The sequence below is a fragment of the Eriocheir sinensis genome, chromosome 33, assembly GCF_024679095.1.
Source record: "Eriocheir sinensis breed Jianghai 21 chromosome 33, ASM2467909v1, whole genome shotgun sequence".
Lineage (NCBI taxonomy): Eukaryota > Metazoa > Arthropoda > Malacostraca > Decapoda > Varunidae > Eriocheir > Eriocheir sinensis.
In genome coordinates this window covers 2,807,795-2,830,631 of record NC_066541.1, presented here as the reverse complement: position 1 = coordinate 2,830,631, position 22,837 = coordinate 2,807,795, and the positions used below count along the sequence as shown (strand labels likewise).

The 22,837-nt window shown below is 38.3% G+C and overlaps 1 protein-coding gene across 6 annotated transcripts in view; it reads right to left on the bottom strand.

Moving 5' to 3' along the window:
* Positions 1 to 2,463: 2,463 nt before the first annotated feature.
* Positions 2,464 to 22,837, bottom strand: part of LOC127006535 (aftiphilin-like) — a 38,017-nt gene continuing 17,643 nt past the window's right edge. For 4 of the 6 annotated variants that reach the window (XM_050876493.1, XM_050876496.1, XM_050876499.1 and 1 more), the window contains 3 exons: positions 19,105 to 19,171; positions 15,912 to 15,995; positions 7,887 to 8,306 (listed from right to left, as the gene is read on the bottom strand). In XM_050876493.1, the coding sequence (XP_050732450.1) occupies positions 8,062 to 8,306; positions 15,912 to 15,995; positions 19,105 to 19,171 (396 nt within the window). In that variant the 3' untranslated portion in view covers positions 7,887 to 8,061. Of the gene's footprint in view, positions 3,103 to 7,886; positions 8,307 to 15,911; positions 15,996 to 19,104; positions 19,172 to 22,837 lie in introns of those variants that run through there. The other 2 variants (XM_050876497.1, XM_050876498.1) reach the window with 2 other exon arrangements.

Sequence of the window (22,837 nt, the reverse complement as noted above, 5' to 3'; positions counted from 1 at the left end):
TCCCTCTACTTTCCTATGATATCTTTTAAATTAGAATACACATTTTTTTTTAAACATGAATTTGTATGGTCTCTTCCCTATCCAGTACATTAAAATGTATTAGGAAATTGAAACTAGTAACACATCCCAGCTTATCAAACCAATATTCTCTTTTTGATATACAAAATCTCTCTGCTATTCAACAAGGTTGTGTTCTATAGAAAGGGGTTGAACAATGAAACTATTTTTTTCCATAGGATTATTGAGAAATAGGGACTTGGGTTTCTCATAACCTTGGTTAATGTATTCCATAAAAAGGGAAAAATATAAATTTTCTTAAATGCCTTTAGGAGGTTTGGTAGCTGCTTTGTCAGGGCTGGCCGCTTCTAAAAGGCACGTTCACTCGAACAATATTCATTGAGAGAGAGAGAGAGAGAGAGGGGGGGGGGGAGGGGGGTTCACCATCTGCATTCTCCCCTTCCTTTTCCCTTTTGAGTCAATATGCATGCATGTGTGTGTGTGTGTGTGTGTGTGTTTTAGTCTATATTTGCTTTGGTAATGCCTTAGGTAGAGTGAAGTTCATAAAACATTGTTAACACTTTCGCGGACACCCTCCCATCTGATTTTCTCATCCAAAAAGCACACCTAACTGGCTATTGGGAGGCCTGATTTTGGTACCTTGAGCGCGCGTTATAATTTTTTTCAATACTCACTTATCGAATCTTTTGCTTGGTTCGCTTTTATGAAACTACATACATTCCACTGTAAACTGTAAGCTCTTTCAAATGAAAAGAAAAAAAAATAATGTTTGTTTTATATTTTACCGAGATATCGTGAGTTGAAGTGATGCGATTGTGTTATATATTATGGTGAGCCATCTTCCACTGCTCCTCACTCGTCAGTCACTGCCATTGTCTGTTTGTTTACATACAGCCACGTGGTACCCACAACCGTTTTCCATTCGTAAGGACAACCGACAACTCGCTCCTGGTTGGGTATACGGGGAACCACGGTTGCCCATAGCCCCAATGGTTGGATGAAAACGGCCAGTGACACAGCCTTTTAAGGCGAGTGTCCGGGTAGCAGGCTATTATGAGTATGTTTTCAAAGGCTTAAGGTAAAATTCCTTATGGATCCTTAGTTATAAGTGGTTTCCCCCCCACCCACCCACTCAACAGATGTTTTGTTATTTGTAAAAAGTCATACTAAAACGTTAATATAAGAAAAACCAGCAAAGTTAGCATGCCTATCGATTTCTAGGAAAGTCTGGCAACCCTGGGTGAGTGTGAGAGCACGGGCTGATGGCTGGGAACAGTACACAATGAAATAAGTGCCTGTGTAGCTCTGAAAGGGAACTGATGCTGCCCGCCTTTCACTTGCCGATATTCGATACCGCTACACCGCACGGTATTTACCCACTGTATCCTGCTTTTTGCCTGCTGTCAGCCATGGGACGGGTGTCTAAAAAGATCAAGCAGAGCAGGGCTGTCTGGAAGAAGAGTATGGACGCAAAAAGACAGCGTGTTGAACCTGACACCACCATCGCCTCAGATGCTCCCGCAACTCTGATACCCCTCGCTTGACGAGATAATACCTTACCTTTAGGAAGGGCAGGGGGGGACTAGGAGCCTGACATGTTTAGAAATATATCTGATTGTATTATCAGATTGTAGATAATCATAAAAACACATTGTATACCTGAAAACACTTCCTAGTGTGTTATAATAACAGGCGCGAGATCGATCGATAAACTTTATTGGCCCATATCTCAAAATATAAGTTATTCCCCTTTTAAAATCTATTTTGGAGCCAATTTTAGCTTGATTTCAATGAAACAAAAACTAAAAGGCAGAGGAATGTTTTTTCATCCGATGTCCGTTGCTGTTTTTTTATATATGTGAGCTATCATTTTGTATTAATATTTTCTTGGTCAAAAAAAAAAAAGTGAAAAAAAAAGGTAACAAAAAATCGAACAACGGAGAAACAAATCACATCATAACGTGTCTTAGCTATAAAAAATGATGGTTGTGGGGCCAATAATAACGCCAGAATAACACTCATAAGTTTCGGAAGGAGCTGTTGGGGGCTAGAATGGGGCTGAATGTCTAAAATTGCTGTACATGTTGTCAATACTTCATAACATAAAAATCAGAGTGATTCATGCATATTTACCAGATATGGCAACACCATTCCTACCCGGACGCTGGCCTTAAGGCAGCGCGCATGACGCCGATGGTAGGTCAACGTGACCCGTACATGTCAAAGCAGCGCGGAAGTCGGGATGGTGAGAATTTAGGACTAAGAGCGAAACTCGGATAGTATATATATATATATATATATATATATATATATATATATATATATATATATATATATATATATATATATATATATATATATATATATATATATATATATATATATATATATATATATATATATATATATATATATATATATATATATATATATATATATATATATATATATATATATATATATATATGGTCATACCTCGGTTTACAAGTTTAATTTGTTCTGGAATTTCGCTTGCAAATCAAAACACTCACAAACCAAAACAAATTTCTCCATTGAAATTAATGGGAATCCCATTAATGCACCCCATATCCCAAAAAAATATTAACATAATAATCATTTTACATGTTATTTTATAGAAAATGAAAGTAATTTTACAAACAACAAACAATGATAGATACTTAATATTTATATAATATAGTATAATAATATAGCATAATATATAAATAATATAGTGCTGAAAACACAAAGATCGCACACTAGAGCACAACCGTATGCGGTCACGAGCGTTCGGTGCTACCTCTGCGAGTGTGGAAAGTGGACAAAGGCGGTGTCACACTGGGCATTTTCCTCCAACCGTTGGAGCAAGGAGCAACCACGGTTGCCTGTACGGCCAACTGGGAGCGAGTTGTTGGTTTGGGTAAACACTCCTGTCCTCCCATCTTTGAAGCCAGGATCGTATGCACAACGGCTTCCTCCTTCCAATTAACTGTAGCAGCAAATCCATAATTTGAGTGACAGTAGCACAAGGCAGAACAGCCCTTACTTTTGCAAACAGCGTCATGAAGAAAGGACCAAGAGGAGGACCTAAGAAGCGATACAAAGTGTTACAGGTCAAAAGAAGATGTGAATACAGGGTAACTAGTTTGTGTACGTTGTGGATATTGGCAACCGATCATGGTGGTGTGTGACGCATGTCATCTGGTGGTCAAGAATTACCCCCCTTTTTTGAGACTGTTTTCCATCTCCCTCCCATGATCCGACAGAGCCCTCTTTCTTGTCCATATGATTAAATGAACAAACACAATTTGTCATTTTGTCACTCATCAAGGACAACATGCGTTAATTTTCTGTATTTTGTGGCATATAACGTGCACCTTTTTCACTTAAAAAATGTCAAAGTTACCCCTGCACGGTATATGCCGAAGGTACAAATTTTGAATGTTTTTTTCTTCAGTCTGCCTTTTTCCGCTGTAATTTTGAAGTTTGCATGGGGTTTTATGGGTCAGCGTGACTCCTAGGCTGCCACACAAGTCCTCTGTGCCATTCTCAGAGTTTCCATGACCGTAACAATGGTAGGAGAGTTTTTCATATCTTTCTCTTCTGATTCTGTGCCCGAGTGTCCACAGCCACTTTGACTCCTCATAAGCCCCCCCTTGCTCCCAAAAGAGCTCTCAGTGTGTGTAATCGGTGGAGAGCTGAAACTGACTTTTTCAAACTTCAAAAGTGGTGTTACTGGTGAAGACAGTGACAACAGCATTGAACTCCAATCCCTCGTCTTATCAGGAAGGCTGAGCCCTGTTATTGTTGAACCTCAATGTGGTGGCCATCCTGTCGATCAATCTCATTACGGTGATGGTGGAAGTGATACTCAGGTCCCTGAGGATGCATCCCACCACCCTTCAGGGTTATCAAGTTAAGGATAATGAAGGGGGTTTGTAACGGGGTCAAGTGCATGGACAGCAAGCCATCATGAAGTCTTTTCAGATATACATCCTGGCAAACAACCAAAAAATTTCATCATTCTCATTTAACATTATTTCCTGCATATGAATGAGTGTGAGAAAATACCTACTTTCACCCACTTCAAAATTTACTTAAAGTTAATTGAAAAAGAAAAGTACAAACAGAGAGGTTGTGAACTATTTGGGTGAATGACTTATGTCAAATGAGACACGATGTTTCTGAGAATCTACTGTTCATTTCAGCGAAAAGGTTCACGACATGATTTTCCTGCTACATGATGTGCAACATATCCACTGAGCAGAATGGATCTGTAACTATAGTAGAATTGCACTTGCAATACATTACCCTTTCCCACTTTGATCATGATTAGTCAACTGCAGAATTCCCACACTTTAAACCCCTTCCTGGCAGCAGAGACGAAGCAAATAAAAAATCATCTGTATATAGATTCTGCAGCAAATAGTCCACACGTTTATATATAGTTTCCTCGCATATGACGCATTCCAGACTGATGGTCATATATAAACTCTGCTGCAAAATGAAAGATACATATGAATCTATAAACAAGTGTCTTTGTATAATTTTTGTCATAAATGAGTCATCATATGCATGATGCATATGTATATGTATGTGAAGGAGTCAATCACTCACACCCATTGCTACAGCAATGTCCAGGACTTGTAACCCGGTTGTGGTCTCCCTTCCTTCCTCCAGCTTTCTTCTGTTTGTTTTTTTACCACTTTCTGTGTGTAGCTAAGTATTCATTTCCTTTAGTCAAAGCTGTGTCCTCAGCCAGTAATGTACAGAAGATAACTTACAAATTCAGGAGATTCCTGGTTAACCCTTTCCATCCGTGACGCAGACGTCGGCGTCACAGCATGGAAAGGGTCAAGAGGAAATGGAAGAAGATTAATCCTCTTCTAAACCTCTCAATCCTCCTCTAAATTCCTCTTAATGCTCTTCCATTTCCTCTTAAGAGGTTTAGAAGAGGAGATTCCCAGACCAGGGGAAAGAAGTCTCTCCCAACGTAAAGAACGCTCTACATCATAAGATGAATTAAAAAGAAGGTGAGGGTAGACTGACAAGAAAGACATAATGGGAACTGGGTGACTCAGCAATTATATTTGATCCACTTGTGGCCAATAAAATGCAAGCTGCTGCTTCGGTCACAGCAACTTCTAGGCAAGAGGTAAAAACCTCTCATGGTTACATGGCCTTGGCTGCCCACCACTGAGATTATTCTTTTTTCTTCACTAGTCATAAAATTTAGATATTTCAAATCCTGTCCTATATCCAATAAATTTCACTGAAATGACATCTACTAGACCAGTATATATATATATATATATATATATATATATATATATATATATATATATATATATATATATATATATATATATATATATATATATATATATATATATATATACATACATACATACATACATACATACATACATACATACATACATACATATATATATATATATATATATATATATATATATATATATATATATATATATATATATATATATATATATATATATATATATATATATATACAGTAAACCCTTGGTACAATGGACCCGCTTTTAACACGTTTGGATATAATGGACAAGGTCAGAGGGTCAGAAATCCATGGGGACCAAATGAGAATAGTTTTTGAACCAACCGTACCCGCTAACTGCAATAGGATCTGCTAACCATCTCACACTCCTCCCTTTATCTAACCTCCCGTCCCTCGTTTACGCTTACTCTAGTCTTTTTCAGCCCACGTAATAAAATATTTTCCTCCTTGAGGTTCCCATTCAAATGAAAAACGTAATTACGCCACAAGAAAGTCTTATGCTTCAATTCAGGACATAAATGTAATGGAAAATAGCCAAGTGCTTGTGATTGTCAATATTGACACACACACACACACACACAAAAAAAAAAAATAAATAAATAAATAAATAAATAAATAAATAAAATAAAAAAAAATAAAAAAAAAAATAAATAAATAAATAAATAAATAAATAAATAAATAAAATAAATAAATAAATAAATAAATGAAAAATGAAGCACTGGTATCATACAAGTACTGTATTTCGCGGCATATAACGCGCACCCCGAACTTTAAGACAACAATTTTGGAAAAAAAAAGTTCTTAAAATGCTCAGAAATGTGTACGGATTAAGAACATTGACGATGTACAGTTTCCCGAAATTTATATATTTTTGGTGTAACCTGTACTGCTTGAATTGTCAAGTGTCCTTGAGTAAAGCAATGAAAATGGCAGCTGGGCTGATGTTGTGAGAAATACATCTCCATACATACTGATGATGCACAGCTTCTGATATCATACTAAGTATATTATTCCCACCATCACTCGTAGGTTATGACAGACAACTAGGTAAGACACAATTCACGTGGTTCTGGTGACACGCAGCATGCAGCTGTTTGTTGTATGGGTGTGGTTGTGTGGTTTGTAAATGATGCAAATGGCGGCCGGGCTGGTACTGCGCAAAATAACTCCTCGTACAAGACTCGTGATGTACAGTTTCTGATATCATATTTACCCCATTATTCTCACTAATATTAATAATTAATAATGAACACATGGATATTTTTTCCAATATGATTTTTGATGTAGCTTGTACTGCTCCTTAGTCAAACAATCTTATGCCACCTGTGACATCAAGATCAAGATCATACAAACGGTGCCCAACCGAAAAACGGGATAACAGCAAGGCATGGGCGATCCTCCACCGATTTCATTTTTGTATAGTAGTTATTTGATCGCCCTGTATTCTATGGTAACATATTACAAGACAACTATGGACTATGAAGGATCATAAACAATAATAAAGGTAAGTTTGCTGTTGTTATTGGATAAGACGAAGAACAGACCATTAAAATCACCCCAAAGAAGAAAAAAAAACATAAAAAATTTGTACATTCGGCGTATAACACGCTGGGCTAAGCTTTCAGGCATTTTTCATGTGAAAAAGGTGCGCGCTATACGCCGCGAAATACGGTACATACGTTACCAATTTATTAGTAAAATGATTCTTTCCAAATTTAGCACGTTTAAATGATTCAAAGTTGTTCAGATATTCTCTTCTATTATTTTGAGTCCTGGATTTTGAAACGGATGAATTTTGGGAACGCACAGGAACACATCTCAATATCTGGAATGGAATTAAATGGAAAAATTCACTTGGATTAACAAATTTCTCCTTTAATATGAGCAAATTTGGGGGAACGGACATCGCTCCTAAATTGGGGACTTGGTGTAGTACAAGTCTCATACTCAAGTCATTCCCATAACAATACCCCCCCCCCCCCACCCCACCCACAGGGCCCCACCAGCAACCTGCCAGCCTCAGTGCCTCGCAGTTCGTCGCCAAGTGTGCTGGGCAGCCATACAGATAACATGCAAACAACAGACACAATAAAAAACCTATTTACTTATGTTTATAAGGTTCGTCGGTATTATTATACGTATTTTTGAATTTTCGCCACTTCTAATGGACTTTCGGCATTAACGGACAAAGTTCTCTCCTATTAGTATATATATATATATATATATATATATATATATATATATATATATATATATATATATATATATATATATATATATATATATATATATATATATATATATATATATATATATATATATATATATATATATATATATATATATATATATATATATATATATATATATATATATATATATATATATATATATATATATATATATATATATATATATATATATATATATATATATATATATATATATATATATATATATATATATATATATATATATATATATATATATATATATATATATATATATATATATATATATATATATATATATATATATATGTGTAATGTGCTCTCTGAATATATTTGATTAAAAATAATAATGCTAAAAACAAAGCAGATTTTAGAATATTTTAAGGGAAAATTTGTAAACATGAAAACTTTCCACAAAATATTCCCACCGCCATTGAGCCTAGCATACCAAGGCTACACTGTAGATTCCTTCAACATCCTCAAACTGTCCCTCTGTCACTGCTCTCCTCGAATGGGAAACATGAGGACTCTGCTGCGCATGAAGGACAAGTCAGGGAGTTGAGTAACCACCTGCCTCACCTCAGGGGCCAGGGACTGCAGGGGCGTGGCAGGCGTGGGTACTTTACTCATCCCTCCACCCAGGATCTGCTGCACAAGGGGTGAGGGGGTTGGTGGACTCTTGACTACTCGCCCATTTGACGCTTTCTCTCCACCTTCACTGAGGAACTCCTGCTCAAGGCCTGGTGAAAGAGAGAACTCATCAATCAAAAGAAAGAATGAAAGCTTTTTAAAGTATGTATTATGTTTATATTATCAGCTGAAACTTACCAATAAATGGCTGATATAATTTTGAAATTTTAGAGTACCAAGAACACTCACATGCTATTATGTTTTGTACCAAGCCTCACAAGGTGTTGAATGTAGTACTACACATATCAAAACTAAAAAATAAGTTTATAAAATACAGACTAAAAATAAAAAGGAAATATTAGACAGACAAAACATATATAAAAGCTCAAACTATGAGTCGGTTTTAAAAAATTCCAGAGAAACATGATGGTACATATCGTCCTATGGCATGGTATGCTATATACAGTAAAACCACCTTAACTTAGCAAAGGTTATGTTGGGATTAGAGATAAGTTGGAACAGATTAAAAAAGTTATTTATTCTTTATTTTCATTTTTTTACAACTGCTGGACAAAAGTCAGTAAAATGACTCAAGTCAGCAAATGTACCATGTTTCATCCACTGGAGACTCAAACTCAACATGGTGGCATGCCACTGAGACACGAGAAAAATCAGAAAAAATAGTCTTTTGTTGGAGACCCACAGTCCCCTTTCAGACGATTCAACTTTTCGCCATCTGCCATGAACGGCAGGGTGCTATTGTGCATGTGACTTTTACCATGAGTGACATGATGTGATCTGAAGCCATTCGTTGCCCTCAGTTGACTCTGGGTGGTATAAATGAAGTGTAAGTGTACTGTCATGAGTTCGCTTTACGTTCCAGGAAATACCACACTACATGACCTGGACGCTACACTGTGTGTAGATGACGTGTGTCTGCTGATTTTTATTTCCTTATGTTAGTTGTGATAAAGAAATAGATTTGTGGAGGGAAATGGAAGAGAGGGAAGGGAAAGACACAGATATTTGGAAAAAGTGGAATGAGAGTAGAGGGACATTATAAGTTGGGTAAGGATAAGTTAGACAAGAAGAAAAAAGAAAAAGACCTTGGAGTGATGATCACAGAAAACTTGTCTCCAGAAAGACATGTGAATAAAATATCAGCTGAGACATACAACCTGCTGAGGAACACATACCTTGATGAAGACATGGTAAGGAAATTAATTGTGACCTTGATACGCCCTAGACTAGAATATGCATCAGTGGCTTGGTCGCCATCACTTAAGAAACACGTTAGAAAACTGGAAAGGATACAGAGAGCGGCAAGAAAAATGGCACCTAGTCTGAGCGACCTGCCTTATGAAGAAAGACTGCTGAGGCTGAACCTCCCTACATTTGAAATTAGAAGAGAAAGAGGAGATTTAATAGCGGTGTATAGGGTGATGAATGGTCTAGAGAAATTGGATAGAGATGACCTTTTGATAAGAGAAGAGAGAAACTTAAAGAGGAAATGGAAAACTGTTGAGAAAAGGAATTTGTAGAAGAGACATCAAAAAAACAACTTCCCACCAAGATGTATGGGGGTCTGGAATGGGCTGGAGAGGGAAGTGGTACAGGCTAAGTCAATAAGTGCATTTAAGGCCAAATTAGACGGAAGTAGTTGGAAAGATGGGACAGCATGAGCAAAGCTCCGTTCCTGTAAATCACAACTAGGTAAACACACACACACACACACACACACAAAAGCAGCATTTACATATCTAGACGAAGAAATGATAAAGAAACTAATAACATCGATGATACGTCCAAGACTGGAATAAGCAGCATTAGTGTGGTCACCAAGATTGAAGAAAGATATTAGAAAGTTGGAAAGAATACAGAGAGCAGTGACCAAACTACCAGAAACTCTGAGAGAACATACTTATGAAGAAAGACTGGAGAAATTGGGACTAACAACACTGGAAAGAAGAAGAGAGAGAAGGGACCCAATAGCATTATACAGGATACAAGAGGGATTGGAGAAATTGGACAGGGAAGATTTAGTGGTACGTGACAGGAGTGTGACAAGAGGGAATAGTAAAAAATTGAAGAAGAGCGACTGTAGGAATGTCAAGAAATACAGTTTTCCATACAGAAGCACAACAACATGGAACGGACTTGACGAGGAGACTGTGATTCATGAATTTAAAGCCAAACTGGATAATAAGCATTATGGAGACGGGACAGCATGAGCCTAGTACGGCTCTTTTCCTGTATTTCACAATTATAACTGGTGCAGCCAGAATATGGTGGTAGCGTGTGGCAGCCTTCATGTCAGCTGAGGCCTATGACTGTCACTTGTTTCTATAGATCAAATCTCACTTCAGGTATCTTTACTGCTTTGACCATCTAAGATTTATGAGCAGCAGTTATATTTTATGCCAGAGAGTGACTGACTGAGTCCAAGACTGAGCCACAATGTATTTACGATTAGTTTTGTAGCTGCAACAGCAGTCTCTTCTTCCAGCTCTTCCTGGGTCTGAATGCTAACTCACTGAGGCACATGGTTGTCTTATTCATGCCTCACAGTGCCTTGAGTTGTGTGCTAGAGAGAAAGGCAAGACTGGACATAGGGAGGGCAGCCTGTGATAGTCATGACCCAAGTATGCAGACAAAGTGATAAGTCCATGGGCAATCACCAGCTGCTGGGTTATCCTGCACCACATGCCACTCTCCACTTATATAAATTTCATACATCACCCATACATTATGCTGATTTTGTATTAGTTTTTAACATCTCAGTCTTCATGTAGATAATTTCCCTGACTTAACCGAGCCTTCAGCATACAGTGATAGGTTTGCAGATCCAAGTCCCCATGCAGATAATGTTAAGGTGGGAGTAATGCAAATGTGAACAACTGAACTTTTACTGGCACAAAGGTGATCACGAGTACCCTAACAGCTCTATATACTTGGATTACAACCCAATCCTGTATATATGTACAGTAGAGCCCCACTTAGCGCGAGATCAATAAGCGCGAACCGCAATTAGTGCGAGCCACCATCTACCAAGAAAAAAATTAATTAGCGTGAAAGCCTCAGTTAGCGCGAGCAGCCACCACGACTGAATTTTGAAAATTGCGCCAAGCCGCCATGATGCGCGGCACAAGCCGATATGACGTGCAGCACAAGCCGCCATGATGCGCAGCACAAGCCGCCATGATGCACGGCACAAGCTGCCATGATGCACGGCACAAGCCACCATGATGCGCAGCACTAGCTGCCATGATGCGCGGCACAAGTCGCCATGATGCGCGGCACAAGCCGCGAGAGCTCTTACTTTAGCAGATGACACCATGTTAATACAGGGCAAGTGCTTTGTTTACGTTGTGGATGTGGATACGGGCAACTAACCTTGGCCGTGTGTGACGCACACCTGGAAAATTTGGATTTGCCGGTTGTCCACGTGTGGTACTGCCTTAAGGCAGCGAGGCCGCTGACCGGGTGAGCGCTGGCGATGACGTCATCAGACTCCCAGCGAATCACAAGCGTGTTTTCAGAGCTCAGCCAATCGTAGTTTTTTTTTTTTTTTTTTAATGTGAGTGATTATTTTGAGTAATTATCAAACCCAAAAGTCAGACCCACGTGTGCACCAAATAATTTTTTTCATATTGGTTACTTTATTCAATTAGTGTGAATTCAGTTAGTGCGACCGCGTTCATCCACCTAATTCTCGCACTAAATGGGGCTCTACTGTACAGGGTAGGTGCTTTAAATTTTGGGTGGGAGGGAGGGGGAGGAGGCCAGTTCCATAAGTCAGCAAGGACTTTCGGGCATAGTATTAATCTCCCCCATTCCCGTTTTCTTCCCTTCCCTTTCCCTTGGCTGTGAACCGCAGTTTTAAGCATCCCCATGAGGTTGGGATTGATTAACACTACCTCGAGAGAGAGCGGATAGGGTTGAAAAAGTGCTGACTTCGCGGGGTGAGAGGCAGGACATCTTCGGCTTCCCCTTCCTATATTTCATGAATAAATAGTGTTCTATTTGTTATTATGGAAGGAAATATATTGAAAAGTATCAGAATATTTTTATGACTGATATTACATTGCAAAGTTAATATATTCTTTTTAGTTTGTAAAGACTGGTGTTTCCATTTGATTGTAAACATACAGTTATTCCTGAAGATTCCTTTATAACTGTCCCCAAAAATGGCAAAAGACGGCAGATTGATGACTAAATATGGCATTATTAAGGCAATACTTAACATATACCATAAAAAAGGGCATTTCTTGGTGACCACCTTGATTTAAGACGAAAATGCCATAAATGACATGACCTGGCAACCCCTCTGTGGCTGCCCCAGGTGTGTGACCAGTCATGGATACCAACCTGTCTCATAAATTAACTTGCCCACGTTACTTGTTATTTACCTGTAGATCAACTACGCTATTGTTTTGTTTTATAATATATAATGCATATGAATACAATGGTGTGTGAAAAATGCATTATTTACCGTATTTTGCGGCGTATAACGCGCTCCGGCGTATACCGCGCATCCTAAACTTTAAGACAACAATTTTGGAAAAAAATATTCAGTGCTTAACATGCTCAGAAATATTTACGGATAACAGCGCTAGGCTTTTCTCTGGTGCTCTCCTACATAATTCCTTTCTTTCTTCTCCCTCTCCGTCCCTATATTTTTCTTCTCATTTCTCTCTTCTTTTCCTTTCCCCTCCCTCCCAGTTTTTCTCTTAATCCCTTTTCCTCCCACTCACACCTTTTCTCTCTCCCTTTTACCTCACCTTTACCTGACCCTCCCTCTCTCTTCTTTTCCCGCCCCATTTCCTCCACTCATTTACCGTTTCCTCCTTTCACACACACCCTTATTTATAGCTTTATCTCTCACTATCATTCTCTTCCTCCCTTTCTCCTTTCCCATTAGATTATATGAACACACACACACACACACACACACACACACACACACACACACACACACACACAGAAAGGGGAAATGAGAAGGGTGTGGAGAGGGAGGGGCATAAGGGAGAGTCAGGTCATGTCCTGACCTAAGCCCTGACCTGACTCTCCCTTCTGCTCCCCACACCTTTCTCCTTTCTCCTTGTTTTCATACTCTCTATCTCTCCCTGTTTCCTCCACTCCTTTTCCTTGTTCTCCCTCCTTACATCCTCTCTCTCTCCTCCTCCCTTTCCCCTTCCTTGTATTTACCTAGTTGTGATATAAAGTAAGTGAGCTATGCTCATATGAGAATGGCACAAAGTTGTGTGGTAGTCAAGGAGTCACGCTGACCCATAAATCCCTACGCAAACTTCAAAATTATGGTGGAAAAAGAGACAAAAAAATCAAAATTTGTACCTTCGGCATATACCGCGCAGGGGTAACTTTCTGCCATTTTTAAATGAAAAAGGTGCACATTATATGCCGCAAAATACGGTATTTCGTTTTCTGTAATTATTGGTTTGAAAGTGCTGGCAACATTATTATGATGTGCAGATTGGTCTTGTCTAGCCTGCATATTTGTAGCGGGGACGGGAAGGAGACGGGGCGGCTTAAACATACCCCAGACCAGTGTATGGAGATGGGGACGGGAAGGGAAAGGGGAAGACTAATACTACGGTTGTTTGCCCCTATTGTGCCAACTCCAAGAGGTTTTACTGTATATATTCATATTACATGAGCACTAAGGCATTTGGTCATAGCCAAATATAACATAGTCCTGTCCCCACTTATTCGCGGGGGTCAAGGGACATGAACTCCAGCAAACAGAGGATTTCAGTGAATGTTTGGCGCGTCCCCAACAAAGGTTCTAAACCCACAAAAAATCCCTCAGTGCAATTTTATACACAAATTGTGCCTAATAAAGTATTTTTTGCACCTGAAAGCAGCATAGAATAGCAAAAATAGCATCACTCATCAGCTATATGCACATAATTATCAACTTACAACCAAATCAACTTACGACCGGCCTGCCAGTCCTGAACCCCGTCGTAACTCAAGGACTACCTGTACATGACTGATCACTTTTATATGATCATTAATTTTCCATAACAAAAATCTAAATATGAACCTCTAAAATCAGTTATATGATCTGTCTTTCTTTTGTCTCGTGATGATATTTACCTTACTAAAATCTTGCAGAGTACTTTACTTCTCTCTTTTTCCTGGCAAGTTATCTTTATCTTGTCTAGTAGTAATGGTATCTAATACTTTACACTACCTGAGTATTGCTTTAGGCACAGCAACTGTCATGACACTCAATGTCTTGGTGTTTGAGACTTTTGAAGAGCAATGAGCCTGCCAACAAATGGCTGCTGCTGTAGCAGTGATATGTAACAAATTTAGCAGCAAATTATAGAGCATTAGTTAAACTAAAGCGGTTAAGTAACCTAATAAAATTTACTCTTAAAACATAGGAAAGAGATATGTAGTAATTACACAGTTATCTTACAATCATCACCTTTGAGGCTGTCAACAAGTACACAAACTATATATATGTACAACAATACATGTATAACAACCCTTTAGATATTTTGGTGATGAAATGATTAGATTGAAGCTTTCTGATAATCATAATTGAGAGGCTATAAACATATCCCCTTTAAACCCATGCTGTAATGCTAATGGTATACTATATATTACCTTAAAAGAGAATTTTGAGGAACATAACCTAATCATATTGCGAGGGATGACTGTACTACATGCAGAAATCAATACACCAAACAAATAAGCAAACATTTTGTGGTTAGAGGCCTCATGTGACATGCAAATTAGATAAAGGCAACAGTATGTCCAAATCTTAAACATGTCCATGCTATTGAAAAAAAATTCAATAATCATACAGCAAGACCCCTCTGAGCAGATCTATAAGAGAATCAAGGGTGTCCTACTTATCCAATTTTATATTATCAGGCATTTCAGTGGAAAGTTTCCATGGAAAGTCTGGTGGCATATTTGTTTAATGGTAATGGTACTAAAGTATAGCATAGTACCTTCTGAGGTATGAGCTTTCAAATAGTTCTTGATACCTATTTTAGAGAAGGTGTATATTACACTAAAAGCAGAACCTATGTTGATATGAGCAAAAGCTCAATTTATAATGGTACAGATCTTGTAGGAAAACCTTGCAACCAACTATACTTCAATAGCTTGGTGCTCTTTGATGCATCAAAGGTAGTAAGCATAATGGAAAGAGGCATATGGGAAGCTACACAACCCCAATTATTATTTTCATTTCCTTGGGCTTGAACCCTTTGATGGTAAACATATTATGAAGTTAATTTTTCCAAAGTTGTCTGCGTGTACATTTAATAACTATCTTGAGTGGATGAATTCTTAAATAGGTCTGCTTGTCTTTTCAGCAGTCATAAGAAATGTGTTAACTTCTAATTGGTTAAGAAGTCTCCAGAGCAAAGAGAATGCTTAGAGGGATCTTTATATCACAATCATCCATTTTCTTCCCTTTCTGTGCTCATTTTTTTTTTTTTTTACTTTTGAAAGAATGACTGAAAATACACTTTTTAAGGAGGAAAAGCATGTACATTCAGCATATTTCAAGCAGGTGAATCTTATAAAAAGAAAAACAAATCAGGTAAACAGCAAAACAGGAAATAAATAAAAAAAACAATATATACCAAGAACCAGTTATCCTAAAGGAGCACACTGACATTTACATCATGCATCACCACCACCTGTGAAGCTTCAGCCACCTTACTCACTTGCGAGTAGAGCATTAGTCGCCCCTTTACCAATTTTAGTGTTCGCTAAGAGGAGATCCAAGCCAAATAAGGATGAGCTATAGGCTGAAAAGTCCAGAAAAAGATATGATTAAGAATCATGAGTGTGTGTGATCCACAGTGATCCTGAGTTTACCAGAGAACCCAGCCAGATGAGGGCTATTACACAGCGAAAAGGTCAGAGGGCACAACTACACTTACACTTTGAAACTACAGTGTTTACCCAGTGATGCAGAACTCCAGCATACTGCACAATACTGTGATTTCTAGATGTGCCAATGTGATTTATGCAGGAACTAGGCATTGATAACATTTTTACATCTACTGTATTGGTAAATGAAATTTACAAATATAATTAACCCTTTCCTTCTGTGTTGCAGATGTCGGCATCACAGTATGGAAAGGGTCAAGAGGAAATGGAAGAGGATTAATCCTCTTTTAAACCTCTCAATCCTCCTCTAAATTTCTCTTAATCCTCTTAAGAGGTTTAAAAGAGGATTAAGAGGTTTAGAAGAGGACTAACGGTGACGCCGTCGGACGCCCATCGGACGCCGACGTCGGCGTCGCCGGAGTGAAGGGGTTATCATATATATATATATATATATATATATATATATATATATATATATATATATATATATATATATATATATATATATATATATTGCATGTATTCTTTCTAATTACCATTGAAAATTGATTATTTTCCATGTATTGTGATTTATGCATGGTTATTAGATCTTAGATGGATTTTACTAATAGATCAATGGGGCATATGCAAGGAGGTGCATTGCCACACTATGACACCATCCATGAGGATCCCTCTGAGCAAGTCTCCAGGCAAGCTACCTTCCCATACCATGTAACTCATGTCATAATCCATGGATGTGCTCTACCCATGAGCTTTGTGGGCATCCTTTAGGAACTGAGACAACCCAGTTAGTAAAATTAACTCCTGAGTAGTATGTCACATTCCCACACAGCTAGTGTCGGCAATCACAGACTATTCAAGTAATAGGCATTGACTAAGTCAGCCTCATGAAGTACAGTCATACCTTGTTTTACGAGTTTAATTCGTTCCAGAATTTTGCTTGCACACCAAAACACTCGTAAACCAAAACGAATTTCCCCACTGAAATTAATGTAAATCCCATTAATGCGTCCCATATCCCCCCCAAAATTTATGTATAAATCATTTTACATGTTATTTTATACAGAATAAAGGTAATTTTATTAACAATTAACAATGTTTTTTATATTCATGGATTGTTCAGGCAAAAAGGAGGCGGTGGATGAGTTGTTAGTGTGTGGGCGCGGCGTCCTGGAAGACGTGAGTTTGCATTTCGCCCACTGTCACAAGCTGAGATTTTTCAGTCACAAACGAGTGGCCTGAGACTACCCACATGCTGTCCTCAAGACCACTATCAACCTGGACTCTGGATTCTCTCTCTAAAGAGAGGATCAAAGATGAGTTCCGGGGAGGCAGCATGAGCCAAGCAAGATGGCACCTCTTAAAACACTTGCCTGTGCCTTAACAGGCTGGGGTCAACCATCATGTCCCACCAAGAAAGCCTACTGGCACCATAGGCAGAAATGTAAAAAAAAAAAAATAAATAAATAATAATAATAATAATAATAATAATAATAATAATAATAATAATAATAATAATAATAATAATAATAAATAATAATTATAATAAAAAAAAAAAAAACACACACAAAAAAGATCCATATAATTAATTTTAAAAAGTGCAAAAATATAGTGAGAACCTGTGGCAGAATTTTTGAGTTACACAGGTGAAAGTACAGGTGGCCATCATTAACAGTTTTCACCCCTATGCAAAAGATATGTAGCGAGCAGGAAGCCTTGAGAGCGTATCTCCCATCCAGCAGCAATTGCACACAAGTTTGTGTATCTTTGGATCTCTAAGCATTTTAAGATGTGCCATATGTTCCTCCTTGTTCTATAAAAGGGTAAAGTTGGGGGTATATGCTATAGCTGCACTTGGCATTGTTGCTCATCTCTGTCTCGTTGGTCCTTGAGCCTGTGGTGGGTAAGAACCCATTACTCCATGACACACGGCCACTGTGATGTCTGGGCTAACACAATTTACCTTCCCCAGATTTCCCCAGGTATTTATTGACCAGCCCAAGAGGGAGGATAAACAGCTGGTTGAACTGCATGCCGGTTGCAGAAGATGAACAGGCTGAAGACTATTATAGAGTGAACAGGGCCTCAGGAAGGAGGCAGCACCTCTTTTGCAGTATATACTTTCACAATGATTTCAGGAACGTAACCCCATGAAAACTGAGGGATCACTCTAACACCTTCTGTGACTGAACTAAAGAAGGGAAGATGAGTAAAGAGTGCACAGCAACAGGGCAAGTGGCCATTAAACCAGTAGCAGTGACGGGTCAAATTTGTGGTACCGCGTACCAGCGACAGGCCAAATTTTTGGCTTGACATTAACCCCCCAAAATAGAGAATGCACCAACTGATTACAAATGCATTGTTATAATGATTTGTGTGAGTGATGATTTTTTCTCATTAATTCACTTAGAAGAGCCTTTAAGAAACATGATCACCGCAGCTACCAGGTTAAGAACAAAGGCTAGTAATACACTGGAGTTAGAGATAAATTAAGCCAATGTGCCTATTTTTGTTACGTGATGTTATATTTAGGGAGTGTGAGGAGGTCTTCACACAAACAATGGAGAGGAAAATGTGTTACTGTGAATGCCTCTTAAAATCCTTCAACATATAAGATTACATAAACAGAAAAGTCAGCCCTTTCTGTTGCTCCATATACTCTCAATCTCAAGCCTTGCCCAAAAACTAAGCCAGATAAATATTAGCAATACCTGTATGTGAAAACTTTTTCAACCCAAAACAATGAGTATTGTCAAAGCAGAAAATGGCCTATAAAAAAAAGAGAGAGAGAGAGAGAGAGAGAGAGAGAGAGAGAGAGAGAGAGAGAGAGAGAGAGAGAGAGAGAGAGAGAAAATAGTTTCAAAGCAGAGCCACACACCCACACTAAAAGAACAACCAAAACCTTCCTTTAAATGATCACTAAGCCCACAAGACAACCAACGACTTGACGGCAAAACACCCTTACGCTATAGTCCTGTCCCCCATTGCCTGCCTCCTGCTACCTCACCCAGCTTAGCCACTTACCCGGGCCCTCCAGTGGGTTGGTCAGGCCGCTAGATGTCCAATCAAATTTCGCTGGAGGAATCTGCTCCTGAAATTATAAAATCATGATTTAGCTAAAAATATTGCAATTTCTTTTACATGAATAAGATTAGTTAACAGTTTTGACATACATGCAGAAGCAGAATGTAGTTTCACTTAATATAAAAATGCAACATATGATTGCTTCCAATTATATCTTTTACAGAAATACACCTGTGGTAAGTAATAAAGCAAAAAAGTTTGAATAATCTTTAAATCCTTGACTTGGCTTTCCTAATAAATAAATTCCAGAGCATATATATAGTAAAATACTTTTTTTCAGAATTATGGATATGTTGATACATAAAAATATTAATAAAATAATCAGTTTCAATCAAGAAAATTACTCAAGTCAGCTATGGGATGTTTATTGGAGATTCAAACTCAGCCAGGGTGCAAGCAATTGTGGAAAAAAAAAAAAATAAAAAAAAAAAATAAAAAAAAAAAGCCTTTAACCCGTAAACTACGCCAGACATCTCAAGATGCTATGAGTTAGACTGCGCCAGACATCTTAAGATGACACATGTTCCAAGGTGAATATTTATATTTCCTGCGATGCCAAAGTATATTCAAATGAACCTCGTATGGCAACATCATCCCTCTTTCGCACCATGTAGTCACCATCATCATATTAGTTGCTTTTTAGCAGCCATGGAGAGTAGAATTATGTCATCTACTGATGCCAACCAGTCTCATATAGCTCCTGCGGTCGTGACCGAGGGGGGAGTATGGGAGGGGGTAAAAAGAAAGTATTGGTAAAGAGAAAGATTGTAGTAGACAAATTTGAAAGAGACAGTGATTCAGATTGCATTCAACCATCAGATTCAGCTGGTCTGAGGAAGCGTGGCAAGCGTGAGCATGCTTCTGGCGCTCAAGGTCACAGACACGCTGCCTCTCCAACAGTGTGGAAAGTTACTAGCTAGCCTAGTCACTCACTGATACCATTATCACTGTCCGATGATTCAGAGTGGCAGAAAGATGAGAAAAACGACAGTGGGGGTATAAGAGAAGACTCAGCTAATGAACTGAGTGAGGGAGGGGTGTCAGCTGGTGTGGGAGAGGAGGGGGAGGCAGAGGGAGAACAGAAGCCTCAGAGACGCGAGACAACGCATACTCCATTCATCTGGTCTGATGGATCAGATTTTGTGCCAGACATTCATAACTTTGACAAGAATATTGCTGGTGTGACTAATGACTGGCCTCTTGATAATGATGCACAAGAGGTTGCTTATCGAAATTGACAAAGTGATCTTTCCTGTGATATATTTTGTTTGTTGTAACTGGAATGAATAATTAGTGGCAAGAATGTTCAGACGTGACTGTGCCGTGTGTCATCTTCCCTCTGCCACCGTCCTATCTACCCCATCACTACCAGCGCTCCCAAGGTCGCCTCATATCTGCAACCTTTATCCCGCCATCATTGCCACATTAAGTTAATTATTATTATTTTTTTTTTTTTGCACTATTTGGTGCCCAACATGTCTCTCTTGGGTGTTGTAATACTAAAAATTGTTTTCCACCTGGTTATTGTTTTGCCATTTATTGCCCACCCAGGAGCTATTCCCGAATCTTAATTGTGCAGTTTATGGGTTAATAAGCGATGAGATGCATAATGAAAACCTAAAGGCCCCTTTCAGGAGCATAAATTTTTTGGTGTCTGCTGTGGATGTTTTGATGTGCACTCCAGGGAGTGCACCATTTTGCACCAGACATTTGCCGTGAATGGCAAGACACAACCTGAAACAGTCTCTTGTCATGTAAACCTATTTGATAAAGCCTAAAAAAGTCAGTTTCTCTATCTGTCCACTCGCAAACGTAAATGTGTCACCTGCAAATTGTTAGTTCATGATTGCGTGAAGATCAATCTTTTATTTTCAGTGATATTTTTTAGTGTTTGTGTATACAAAGACACCTTAAGCCCTTTTACATAAACCGCAACCATGCCAATTTGCATCGATAATATACCATACAAGCTCACGAAAGACAAGCTTGTATCAAAGTGTAGTCAGATCATATTCAAACAATTTATAGCCTTTCAAATACCTGTAATTCATCTCATTGCAGGTACATAAAATGACATATGGCTCTGCAAGTGTCTATTCATAAGGAATTTTGATAATCTGTTGCATGTAAATAACATGGGTAATATTCAAAATAGCCTAGTATCACATTAATCAGTTATTAAATACTATTTCATGTTATTTTCAATATCAATCATTATTTACAAGCAGTAAATGATGAAGATACCCTTTATTTGCACTGTCAGAGCCAGATGCCTTTTAATGTACCTGAAATGAGATGAATTATAGGCATTTGAAAAAACATGCTAAATCATTCAAGTATATGATATGACTATACTGTTTGATACAGGCTTGTATTTTTGTATGCTTGTATGGTATATTATCAATGCAAATTGGCAAGTTTGGGATTTATAAGGACTGAGGGTTTCATTGTAAACATAAACATTCAAATATATTGTTGAAAAATTAGCTTGAATATCTATCACAACAGTTGATTTTCATGTATTCACGAACTAGAAATGAGCAGGTGTCACATTTATCAAATTCCCACTTTGTTGAAGGACAGATAATATGAAACCAACAATACACACGAAAAAAAAAAAGAGAGAGATATATATATATATATATATATATATATATATATATATATATATATATATATATATATATATATATATATATATATATATATATATCCATATCACTGAGATATCCACTCAAGCACTCAGTCTCACTCGTGTGAGGAAGAAATGAGACACCATGAGCGACTGGCTAGTATTGGTACCGGTACCGGGCAGTCTGGTACCGGTGTGGTGTCATGAGATGTCCGGCTATAATAAGACATCCCAACCTGATCTGCGGATGCGCGGAACCCAATGTTTACAAACACAGTATTGATATTGTCGTTTGTCCCAGGCAAGATGGCGGCAAGACACCATGGCAGCTTTTTTGACATGCAAGGGGTGTAGGTTACCTCATTTATCACACTTACTGACATACAAGGGGTGTAGGTTACATCATTTATCACACTTACTGACATACAAGGGGTGTAGGTTACATCATTTATCACATTTACTGACATACAAGGGGTGTAGGTTACCTCATTTATCACATTTACTGACATACAAGGGTGTAGGTTACCTCATTTATCACATTTACTGACATACAAGGGTGTAGGTTACATCATTTATCACATTTACTGACATACAATGGGTGTAGGTTGTCTCATTTATCACATTTACTGACATACAAGGGGTGTAGGTTGTCTCATTTATTACATTTACTGACATATAAAGGGTGTAGGTCATCTAATTTATCACTTTAAAAAAGATAAAGAATAAACTTAGGTGGGACGTTTCATGATACGCAGTCAACAAAAGACACTGTACCGTGTCATAGCTCATCCACCCTATGTTTGTAAACAAAGTCCGCGCATGCGCAGATCAGGATGGGATGTCTTATTATAGCGGCTGTCTCATGACACCACACCGGTACCGTACCATATAGCTGGTACTGGTACCTGCCCACCCCTATTGTTGAGTAGCGTGGCAGCGTGGGTACTGTATTGTTTTTCAAGTGTTGCGTGGGAAGAACTGAGCTCAGCTGTGTGGCCGCGGCGCTGTGTGAGTCCAGTTGCATGAGACATCTGGTGGCCA